The sequence below is a fragment of the Lynx rufus genome, unplaced genomic scaffold, assembly GCF_022079265.1.
Source record: "Lynx rufus isolate CCGP_SWC_20201006 ecotype Redwood Valley unplaced genomic scaffold, mLynRuf1.p SCAF_1, whole genome shotgun sequence".
NCBI lineage: Eukaryota > Metazoa > Chordata > Mammalia > Carnivora > Felidae > Lynx > Lynx rufus.
This window is the reverse complement of record NW_025814823.1, coordinates 15,495,228-15,507,316: the sequence shown is the minus strand read 5'-3', so window position 1 is coordinate 15,507,316 and position 12,089 is coordinate 15,495,228. Positions and strand designations below refer to the sequence as shown.

General features: G+C 40.2%; 1 protein-coding gene across 1 annotated transcript in view; it reads right to left on the bottom strand.

Moving 5' to 3' along the window:
- Positions 1–6,646, bottom strand: part of RFXAP (regulatory factor X associated protein) — a 57,924-nt gene extending 51,278 nt beyond the window's left edge. The window contains exon 1 of the mRNA XM_047074705.1: positions 6,521–6,646. Within this exon, the coding sequence (XP_046930661.1) occupies positions 6,521–6,646 (126 nt within the window). The remainder of the gene's footprint in view (positions 1–6,520) is intronic.
- Between the last annotated feature and the right edge of the window lie 5,443 nt (positions 6,647–12,089).

Below are 12,089 nucleotides of genomic sequence, written 5' to 3'. Positions count from 1 at the left end.
TCCATTCATCAGTCAATGGACATTTGGGTGCTTTCCATAATTTGGCTATTGTTAACTATGCTGCTATAAACATTGGGGTGCAGGTATCCCTTCAAATTATTATTTTTGTATCCTTTGGGTAAATAGTACAATTGCTGGATTGTAGAGTAGTTCTATTTTTAACATTTTAGGAACCTTTATACTGTCTTCCAGAGTAGCTGCAACAGTTTGCATTCCTGCCAACAGTATAAGAGAGTTCCCCTTTTTCCACATCCTTGCCAACACCTGTTGTTTCCTATGTTATTAATTTTAACCATTCTGACTGGTGTGAGGTAATATCTCATTGTAGTTTTGATCTGTATTTCCCTGATGATGAGTGATGTTGAACATCTTTTCATATGTCTGTTGGCCATCTGTATGTCTTCTTTGGAAAAATGTCTATTCATGTCTTCTGCCTATTTTTTAAACTGGATTATTTGTTTTTAAGGGTGTTGACTTTTATAAGTTCTTTTTATATTTTGGATACTAACCCTTTATCAGATATTTTATTTGCAAATATCTTCTCCCATTCCATAGGTTGCCTATTAATTTTGTTGATTGTTTCCTTTGCTGTGCAGAAGCTTTTTATTTTGATGTAGTTCCAATAGCTTATTTATTTTTTAATGTTTTTATTTATTTTTGAGACAGGAGAGACAGAGCATGAGCAGGGGAGGGGCAGAGAGAGAGGGAGACACAGAATCCGAAGCAGGCTCCAGGCTCTGAGCTGTCAGCACAAGCCTGAGGCGGGGCTTGAACTCACAGACTGTGAGATCATGACCTGAGCTGAAGTCAGACGCTTAACTGACTGAGCCACCCAGGCACCCCCCAATAGTTTATTTTTGCTTTTGTTTCCCTTGCCTTAGGAGACATATCTAGTAAGAAGTTGGTACACCCAATGTCAAAGAGGTTACAGGGGTGCCTGGGTGGCTCAGTTGGTTAAATGTCTGACTTTGGCTCAGGTCATGATCTTGAGGTTCATGAGTTCAAGCCCCACATTGGGCTGTCTGCTGTCAGCACCTGTGACAGCACACCTTTCCCACTTCAGATCCTCTGTCCCCCTCTTTTCCTGTCCCTCCCCTGCTTGCATGTGCTCTCTCTCAAAAATAAATAAACATTAAAAAAAAAGAGGTTACTATTTGTGCTCTCTATGATTTTAATGGTTTCCTATCTCACATTTAGGTCTTTAATCCATTTTGAATTTATATTTGTTTATGGTGTAAAAAGTGGTCCAGTTTCATTCTTTTGCATGTTGCTGTCCAGTTTTTCCAGCACCATTTATTGAAGACACATCTTTTTTCCATTGGATATATCCTTTTCTGCTTTGTTGAAGATTAATTGACCATATAGTTGTGGGTTCATATCTGGGTTTTCTGTTCTTTTCTATTGATCTATGTGTCTGTTTTTATGCCAGTACCATACTGTCTTGATCACTACAGCTTTGTAATATAACTTGAAGTCTGGAATTGTGATGCCTCCAGCTTTGCTTTTCTTTTTCTGGATTGCTTTGGCTATTCAGGGTCTTTTGTAGTTTCATATACATTTTAGGATTGTTTTAGCTCTGTGAAAAAAGCTGGTGGTATTTTGAAAGAGATTGCATTAAATATATAGATTGCTCTGAGGGCTATAGACATTTTAATGATAATTTATTCTACCAGTCCATGAGCGTGGAATGTTTTTCCATTTCTTTGTGTCCTCTTCAGTTTCTTTCATCAGTGTTTTATAGTTTTCAGAGTACAGATCTTTTACCTTTTTGGTTAGGTTTATTCCTAGATAATTTATGGTTTTTGATGCAGTTTTAAATGGGATTTTTTTCCTTGATTTCTCTTTCTACTGCTTTGTTGTTGGTGTATAGAAATGCAACAGATTTCTGTGTGTTGATTTTATATCCTGCAACTTTACTGAATTCGTGTATCAGTTCCAACAGTTTTTTGATGGTGTCTTTGGGTCTACTATATAGAGTATCATGTCATATTTAAAATATTTAATTTTTTTAGTGTTGATTTTTGAGAGAGAGAGAGAGAGACAGTGTGTGAGCAGGGAGGGACAGAGAGAGGGAGACACAGAATCCCAAGCAGGCTCCAGGCCCTGAGCTGTCAGCACAGAGCCCAATGTGGGGCTCGAACTCACGAGCTGTGAGATCATGACATGAGCCGACTGAGCCACCCAGGTGCCCCTTTAGTTAAAATATTTAAAATTTGGCTTCTTCCCTGCTTATTTGGATGCACTTTATTTCTTTGTGTTGTTTGATTCCTCTGATAGGACTTCCAGTAATATGTTAAATAACAGTAGTAAGAGTGGACATCCCTGTCTTGTTCCTGACCTTAGAGGAAAAGCTGTCCATTGTTCCCCATTGAGGATAATATTAGTTGTGGGTTTTTTGTATATGGCCTTTATTATGTTGAGGTATGTTCCCTCTGTCTCTACTTTGTTGAGGTTTTTTAAATTTTTTTATTTTTATCATGAATCAATGTTGCACTTTGTCAAATGCTTTTTCTACATCAGCTGAAAGGAAAATATGGTTCTTAGGTGGTGTATCACATTGATTGGCAAACATTGAACCACATTTGCAGTCTAAGAATAAATCCAACTTGATTGTGATGAATGATTCTTTTAATATACTGTTGGATTTGATCTACTAGTATTTTATTGAGAATTTTTGCATCCATATTCATCAGGGATATTGGCCTGTAGTTCTCTTTTTAGTGAAGTCTTTATCTGGTTTTGGTATCAGGGTGATGCTGACCTCATAGAATGAATTTGATTGGCTTGCAATTCCTAACCAAGACTTTGATTTTATGTTAAAAGTCTATTTATTTATTTTGAGAGAGAAAGAGAGCACAATCAGGGGAAGGGCAGAGAGAGATGGGGAGAGAGAGAGAATCCTAAGCAGGCTCCACACTGTCAGCGCAGAGCCCAACATGGGGCTTGAACTCACAAACGGTGAGATCATGACCTGAGCCGATACCAAGAGTCATATGCTCAATTGACCGATCCACCCAGGTGCCCCACCTAACCAAGACTTTTAAAATGATAATCTCTTCAAATTCTTGGCCACCACGAAACAGTGAGGTTTCCACAGGGCACATCATCAGATCCTACTCTGCTTTGGCCACTCTGCGTGGAGCTTCACATTGAAGCTGTTCATAGCTGAAGGAGACTGGAGAACTCTGACCCCTCAAGAATCTATCAGCCAAAACAAACAAACAAACAAACAAAAAGAATCTACTAGCCATACTGAAGCTTGTGGGGATCAATTTCTTGCAGCAGACCTGCAACCCATTGAAGACACAGTGTCATAGGCATGCTGATTGGGAAGCTCTGTCTATACCATTTCCTCTCAGCCTTGTTTCTTCTCAGCATGTGTGAGGAACTCACAATGGCATATTTTTTAAAACTCCTGGATATTCTGTTACATTCCTCATAGAGATATTCTCCATACTTCCCACTCTACTTAAGAATGAGTATTCCAGGGGTGTCTGGGTGGCTTGGTTCGTTAAGCGTCTGACTCTTGATTTTGGCTCAGGTCATGATCTCATGATTTGAGGGATCAAGCCCTGCATCAGGCTCTGAGCTGACAGCACAGAGTCTGCTTGGGATTCTCTCTCTCCCTCTTGCTCTGCCGCTCCTCTGCTCATGCTCTCTCTCTCTCTCTCAATAAATAAATAAACTTTAAAAAATATTGCAAATAATGGGTATTCTACACCCCATCTCTTATAAATTTTACCCAATATCTTGGCTGTAACTATCATACGTATGGATGATACCCACATCTTCCTCTATGTTCAGCCTCAACCTCTCTCTTGGGGCCATTCCACATTTCCTGCTTCCTGAATTTTGTTATCATGTACACATCTTGCCAATAATTTGCAGTTAGTGTATTTAAAACTGAACTCATCCACCTTTCCTAAATCTGTTCTTCTTCCTGTGTTCTTTATCTCTATTTTAACAACTACCATCTCTCCTGACACACATTTCCAGCCCTCTCTTTGACTTCTTCCTTTGCCAGCTGATTATTTGCCAAATCTGGTCAAGTTCATCTCACTGTGAGCTCTTGACATCTGCCCTGTCCTCTTCATTTGTAATTTATATCTAGTATGTTGCAGTAAAACCATACTTTTCATATGGCCAGTTAGGTTTAGTGGGTCCCCCCCCCATATTATATATTTCTACAAGAGTAACTTCCAAGAATAGCCCTCTGCATTTTTGGGGGGTACTTGTGATTTGACACCTCATACTGTTGTTACCTGTGAACCTGTTTTATTGCCCTTCCTAATCTGTAATTTCTTAAAGGGGAAATGACACTACAGTTTTCTGTGCCTGCTGCAACAAATTGTCAGAAAGTTGATGGCTTAAAACAACACAGATTTATTTTCTAACAGCGCTAGAGCCTCAAAGTCTGAAATCAAAGTGTTGACAAGACCATGTCCCCTCTGGCAGCTCTAGGGAAGAACCCTCCCTTGGCTCTTCTGACTTCCGGGGGCAGCTGGCATTCCTTGGCTCATGGCCGCATCACTCCAGGCTCTGCTCTATCGTCACATCACTTTCTCCTCCCTGTGTCTGTCTCTCATCCCTTTCTTGTAAGGGTACATGTGATGGCATTCAGTGCCCACCCAGATAATCCAGTGTAACCTCCTCATCTCAGGGTATGCGTCTCATCAGCAAAGACCCTCTTCCCAAATAAGGTAGCATTCACAGGTTCTAGGAATTAGAACATGGACGTCTTTTGGAGAGCCATTTTTCAATCTGCCACCTCTTTGAGTAAGTGTTCTTAATGCCATGCGTAATATTTTCAACGTGAAATATTTTGGTTTTCCTCAGGATTGGTAAAATAGAAAGAGAGAACTAGTGTTAAATCAAGGTATACAAAGCAAAGATGATACCAAATTCAACATTCTGTTCAATAGCTAGCAGAGAGATACGGTGTCAGACAAACCAGCCAGGTGCTACCGACATGTTCAGAGCAGAATCAAAGCAGAACTGCTTTGTACACTTTCAGCAGAACTGAAAGTGCAGTGGGTCTATATTATCCCAGCATTAGGACATGCTCATTCTGTAACTCCAGGGGCCATCCTTATAAGTTATAGTGAATCAAAAGTTCTGACACACTAAAGAGTAATAACTTCTACCGTTTTTGCAGAAAAATGTTATGATTTTGCTTCATTTTGTTTTTAAAACATTTTTTTAAAGTTTATTTAATTATTTAAAATGCTTATTTATTTTTGAGAGAGAGAGAGAATGCAAGTGGAGGAGGGACAGAGAGAAAGGGAGACACAGAATCTGAAGCAGGTTCCAGGCTCTGAGCTGTCAGCACAGAGCCCGATGCGGGGCTCCAACCCACAGACTGCAATGCAAGATCATGACCTGAGACAAAGTTGAATGCCTAACTGACCCAGGTGCCCCAAAAGTTTATTTGTTTATTTTGAAAGACAGAGAGAGAGAGAGAGCAAGTGAGCACGAGTGGGAGAGGGGCAGAGAGAGAGGGAGAGAGAGAATCCCAAGCAGGCCCTGTGCTGTTAGCTTAGAGCCTGATGTGGGGCTTAATCCCACGCTCTGTGAGATCATGATGTGAGATGAAATCAAGAGTCAGATGCTCAACCAACTGAGCCACCCAGGTACGCTGCTTTTAAATATTTTTAATCCTGTCATTGTACAAAACATTGATTTCACCACATATTTATGGAGTGTTTAGCACTATGATAGATTAAATGGGGAAATAGATTAAATGTATATATGTAATTTAAACTAATTCTATCACTAAGCAAAACTATGAAGTAGATAAAGTCTTTAGGGGTATGGTTGTATTTCAAAAACAATTTGACCTTCTGGATCTAGTGCCTTCATATTTGTGCATGTATGTTTATACATAAAGGAGTGTCAAACATAACGTTAATATAAAGCATTATATTGCATAGGCCAAATCCGACAGACTTCTCCAAGAAGACAGGCCTTTTTATCTTATATTCTAGCTCTCTGTTTTTCAGGCTTTCAGAAAAGGTGTAAGTGGTATTATTTTTTTTTCAACGTTTATTTATTTTTGGGACAGAGAGAGACAGAGCATGAACGGGGGAGGGGCAGAGAGAGAGGGAGACACAGAATCGGAAACAGGCTCCAGGCTCTGAGCCATCAGCCCAGAGCCTGACGCGGGGCTCGAACTCACAGACCGCGAGATCGTGACCTGGCTGAAGTCGGACGCTTAACCGACTGCGCCACCCAGGCGCCCCTATTATTTTTGAAAAGGAAAGCACACCATCTAGGTGGCCGCCTGGAATAGATGGCTACTTTCTCCCTGCATCCATGCAGTCCTGATTCCGATTACTATAATCCATATAAACAGTAAGTTAGGACATCTTACATTTGACTTCAGGACTCTATTAAACTGAAGAGGAAAAAAAAAAGCAACGAGATGAGGAAGTAAAAAATAAATCTCCTAATTTATGATTTCAGAAAATTATCGCAGTTCTTTTTTCTTCCCTCTTACTAGTTGGAAGTTTTAGCACACAACCTTTCTGTTGTACTTGAGCAGAGAGGCAGGAAAACCCATTAGCAGTTCAGCAGTGCTGCTGGCAGACCTGTCAGACTGCGGCCCTTGGCCACAGTGATGGAGCTCGTTAGGATTTGGAGGCTTCATGCAAGCATGCAGTTGTGGACTTTGGCAATGTTTGTTCATCTGCATAAGACAGAATCCCAGCTTCTACCTCCGGGACACATTCGAACCTATATGTCCTGCTTCATAAGGCATAAATGGGGCTGATATTTATTTGGAATCATTAATTTCTCCTTTCCCTTAAAAAATATTTCTATAATACTGAAAGAAAAAGCAGCTTCTTGCTAATTAGAGTCCTCAAATGTCAAGAAAGAGAATCTGGTAGTAATGGAAAAATAGAATCATAGATGAATGATTCACCAGTGGATGGAAGAATATATGTGTGTAGATTTTATGCTGCAGGATGTTTATATGTCCAACATGGTCAAAAATAAAAGTGAAATTTTCTCTTTACCATAAATGGTAAGGTTTCGGCCAGTTCCTTGGTGATTTAAATAGGCTGCACAATGTGTCACATGGAAAACCAAGAGTTTAGTATAAAGCAGAGTGTTCTTTCACAGTCTGTTGACATTAAATCCCTGCCTTCCCCATCCTCATTACTTCTGTTAGGTGAGAACTCTTCATTCATCCATCCATTTCAACAAACATTTAAACAGTACCTATTACGCAGAAGGAGTGGGAAAGACAAGTGAACGGTCACTGGAGCTGTGGCACGGCGGAGGAGGTACAGGCACGGAGGAACCCAGACCAGACTGGGTGGGGTGATGTCTGCCAGGCCAGAGCGCCAGGAAGGGGCCATTCCCCAGCAAGCAGCTCTTGCAGTCTATGGAATTGCGGTGCACAAAAGCCCAGGGACGGGAGGGCACCTTCTTTTTTTTTTTTTAATTTTTTTTTTAATGTTTATTTATTTTTGAGACAGAGAGAGACAGAGAGAGACAGAGCATGAACAGGGGAGGGGCAGAGAGAGAGGGAGACACAGAATCGGAAGCAGGCTCCAAGCTGTCAGCACAGAGCCGACGCGGGGCTCGAACTCACGAACCGTGAAATCATGACCTGAGCTGAAGTCGGTCGCTTAACCGACCGAGCCACCCAGGCGCCCCGGGAGGGCACCTTCTAAGGGCTTAACTGGGACAAGTTAAGGGACGAAGCTGCAGATTCAGGTAGGGGTCAGAATTACAAGCCAAAATCAGGATTTTATGTTCTTTTCTTTTTTTTTAAGAAAATTTTTTTAATGTTTATTTATTTTTGAGAGATAGAGCACAAGTGGTGGAGGGGCAGAAAGAGAGAGGGAGACACAGAATCCAAAGCAGGCCCCAGGCTCTGAGCTGTCAGCACAGAGACCGACGCGGGGCTCGAACCCATGAACCGTGAGATCATGACCTGAGTGAAGTCGGACACTTAACCGACTGAGCCACCCAGGCACCCCAGGATTTTATGTTCTTAAAATATTCTGAAGTATTTTAAACTGCTGACAGATTTTAAATAGGGAAGTGATATGAGAATTGATTTCCACTCAGAAACTAGAGCTAAGCATGGCTGAAGGTGCCTTTTCTGACACAGGTAAAGAGAAAAAGACATTTTCTCCCCAAGATGCTTTGAGAAAAAAAAGGTGCCAAAAAAGTTTGGAAAACAGTTCATATTAATCCCTTTTTTGGAGATTCTCTATTCACATTAGCATATTAAGGGAGTGTGAAAAACTGGTAGCAAACAAATCATTCTAATCATTTTCTTTAAGCCAGGGTCTTTTTGAACTTTTTGGTTAATTACAGATTTTGTTTCTCTTGTAGCATTTACTAACATTCTTTGTAATTTTCAAGGGGTAGAATTTAGAAACAATTGGCTAGTATAACAGGCTCTGCTGTGTAGAAAGGGAATGAGAACCATCTACTCCAGGTAAGGAAAATATAAGCCAGCGCTTGTTGAATATATGTTGGGAGAAGGGTACTTCATTTTATATTGAGTGTGCTGTAAAGCCTTTATTTCATTGGAAACAAATTTCATTTCCACTTATACCACTTCTTTCCCGGTACCTAAACTCTATGCTTATATTCATGACTGAATTAAGAAATCCTACAGACAGGATTGGGTAATGACTGATAATAGGTCTCAGCATTGGCTCTAGTAAAATTGAAGAGATGGCAGGACAGAGGATAGATACTGCTTTTTTACCATATACACTGACCAGTGCTTTCTAACTAGATCATCTCTTTTTTTTTTTTTTTTAATGTTTATTTTTGAGACAGAGAGAGACAGAGCATGAATGGGGGAGGGGCAGAGAGAGAGGGAGACACAGAATCGGAAGCAGGCTCCAGGCTCTGAGCCATCAGCCCAGAGCCTGACGCGGGGCTCGAAGTCACGAACCGTGAGATCGTGACCTGAGCCGAAGTCGGACGCTCAACCGACTGAGCCACCCAGGCGCCCCTAGATCATCTCTTTTTATAATTTGTTTAAAAACAGGGACGCCTGGGCAGTTCAGTTGGTTAGGTGTCTGACTTGGGCTCAGGTCATGATCTTGACGTTTGTGGGTTCAAGCCTCCTGTTGGGCTCTGTGCTGACAGCTCAGAGCCTGATGCCTTCTTCAGATTCTGTGTCTCCCTCTCTCTCTGTCCCTCTCCCCCTTGCACTCTATTTCTCTCTCTCTCGAATAAATAAACATTAAAAAAAAATTTAAAGGAAATACAATGTTCCTCTTTTCTTTGGAATCTAAATATTGTCTGTATTTTACAATTGTTTCTCTTTCCCCTGATGTGTTTCTTTTTTTTTTTTTTTTTATTTTAAATTTTTTTTTTCAACGTTTTTATTTATTTTTGGGACAGAGAGAGACAGAGCATGAACGGGGGAGGGGCAGAGAGAGAGGGAGACACAGAATCGGAAACAGGCTCCAGGCTCCGAGCCATCAGCCCAGAGCCTGACGCGGGGCTCGAACTCACGGACCGCGAGATCGTGACCTGGCTGAAGTCGGACGCTTAACCGACTGCGCCACCCAGGCGCCCCTCCCCTGATGTGTTTCTTAATAAAAATGGAAACTTCTATATTTTTCAGTAAAGTAGAAATTAAATCTTTTTAGTAAGCCTTGGGATGTAACTACATCTGTTACCCAAAAAGTATGTAGTTGGAAAAATAAATACTAATTATATGAAACATTATTTTTTATTTGGTATATAGTGGTACATCTCCTTTAAACTCAATAAAATGGTACACATTTGGTATAGGAAAAAACATTTAGCATTGTAGTCATTTCTTTGATGTTGAAGGCTCGTACTGAGAAGGACCCAGAGAACATTCATGAGTTCAGAGCAGATGAAGGGAGTTGTGAAAATAATGCTAAATCTTCAAATCTAGGAAGGATGACTCTTTCTGGGCCTCTCCTCTTTTCCCTTGTTTGTTCAAGATCTGCTCCCATTCCTGTTGGCATTTTGCTCTCTGTCTTTATTCTTAGTGGTTGAAGAAAGCTGGTTGCTCATCCTTCCTTGTCTCATTTCCTGTCTCAGCTGTTAGGGAATAACTGGAGAAGAGCTTGATGTAGCAGCATGGAATCTTCACTCTGCTCCTTTAAACTGAAACATGAATTTCTGGGGAAGTGAGGACACTGGTCTCTGTTGGAACTCTGCCACTAGCTAGTCATGTGGCAGTCACGTCACCCTAGTGAGATGAGGTTTCAGTTCTGTAACTGATTTGGGGGGCCTGTTTTTGGCAATTTTCCTCTGAAATACGTTAAGTGAATACCTAACTTTGCACTTTTATGTATCCACTTAACAAATACTTATGAAATACCTATTATGTGCTAGCATTGTTGGGAGAATATAGAAATGAGCAAAATAATATGGTTTCTGCCTTCATAGAATTACATACTTTCTAATGAAGAGATTTAAAAATAATGGTAAAATAAGAGTTCTTCCATCCCATACTCCTATTATATTTTCTCCCTTTGCTGTAAAACGTTGTATCCTGAGCTGCCGACACCAATTTTGTTTGTAAAATAACATGCATTAATATTAATATCAGAAGTTACTGTCAGAATATAAGTTTTTTTAAAGGAAAAAAGAATTCCTATAACTTCTCTATCTGGAGATTAGCATGCTTACTTTAAATGTGAAATGACATTTTATTGGTTTTTCAGTGTTTAAACACTGGCATACCATAGAGTCTAACAGCAGCCTTTTGACGTTTCCTTTTCTTTGCAGATTTATCCTCACACATATTAAATATTATCTGTCTTCTAGGTGATCTGTAATAAAAGGAAACTGTTGTCTTTGACGTTTTCCCTAAACATAGAATGATATTTTAAGTTGAAAGCATTGCAGGGTTTTAAACTTTACTGATCTTTTAGAAGAATTACCCCATATTGTATGTGTCAATGTTAGTAGTATTTAATTCCAAAGATTTCAATTAAAATAAGGTGCCAAACATAGACTTCAGGAGAAGAGAAATGAGCAAAGTTTGCTTATTTTAATTCATCATAATTACGCTCTAGGTCATGGCCCAGCAACTTGAAGACACTTATTACACTGAGCCTGACTGTCATTTGGGAGTGGTGTTAGGCATGTGGGTAGACTTTCCTTTTCTCCTATACATGATATCAAATGGAGGCTTTTGCCTGAATGCAGTTCTGTTTGCATGCTTAGGAAAGGTGGTATGGATTTTCCCACTAATTTCACTGAGGACTTATCAGAAGTTCCCCTTAACTTTTGCAAATTTGGCAGCCGTTGTGAGGTTGAAAACACTGTGGGGTCAGAATTTGGGAAGATGGAGGAGGGCAGGTTAGATGTTGAGAAAAGTCTCCATGTTCTGGGAGAATATATTGCTGGTATCTCTCAGGGTGCCAAATATTTGTATCCTTCAAAGACATACACAGGAAAATAACGTCTCCCTGTCATAATTCCAAGATGGATGTCCTTTCCTCCCTCCTTTCTTCCTTTCCCAAGCATTAATTGGACATGTGCCCTTGTGCAGAGGACGAAGAATGCTCTGCCATTCAGATGTACATACATTTAAGTCGTGTTCCTTTTATTATTATTTTTATTGTGGTAAAGTAGACACAACATAAAAGTTAACCATTTTAATGTACACAGTTCAGTGACATAAAGTGCATCTACACTGTTGTACAGCCATCTCCAAAACTTTTCATCTTCCAAACTGAAGCTCCATACCCATTCAGCAATAACTTCTCATCCTCTCTTAGCCCCAGCCCCTGGTGACCATCATTCTATTGTTTGTTTCTATGAATTTGACTAATCTAGATACTTCAAATAAGTGGAATGATATAATGTTTGTCCTTCTGCGTCTGGCTTATCTCACACATCACATAATGTCATTTATTTATTTACTTATTTATTGATAATTTACATCCAGGTTAGTTAGCATATAGTGCTATAATGTTTTCAGGAGATTTCAGTGATCATCCCCTTTGTACAACACCCAGTGCTCATCCCAACAAGTGTCCTCAATGCCCCTCACCCATTTAGCCCATCCCTCCCCCCACAGCCCTTCCAGCAACCCTTAGTTTGTTCTCTGTATGAAAGAGTCT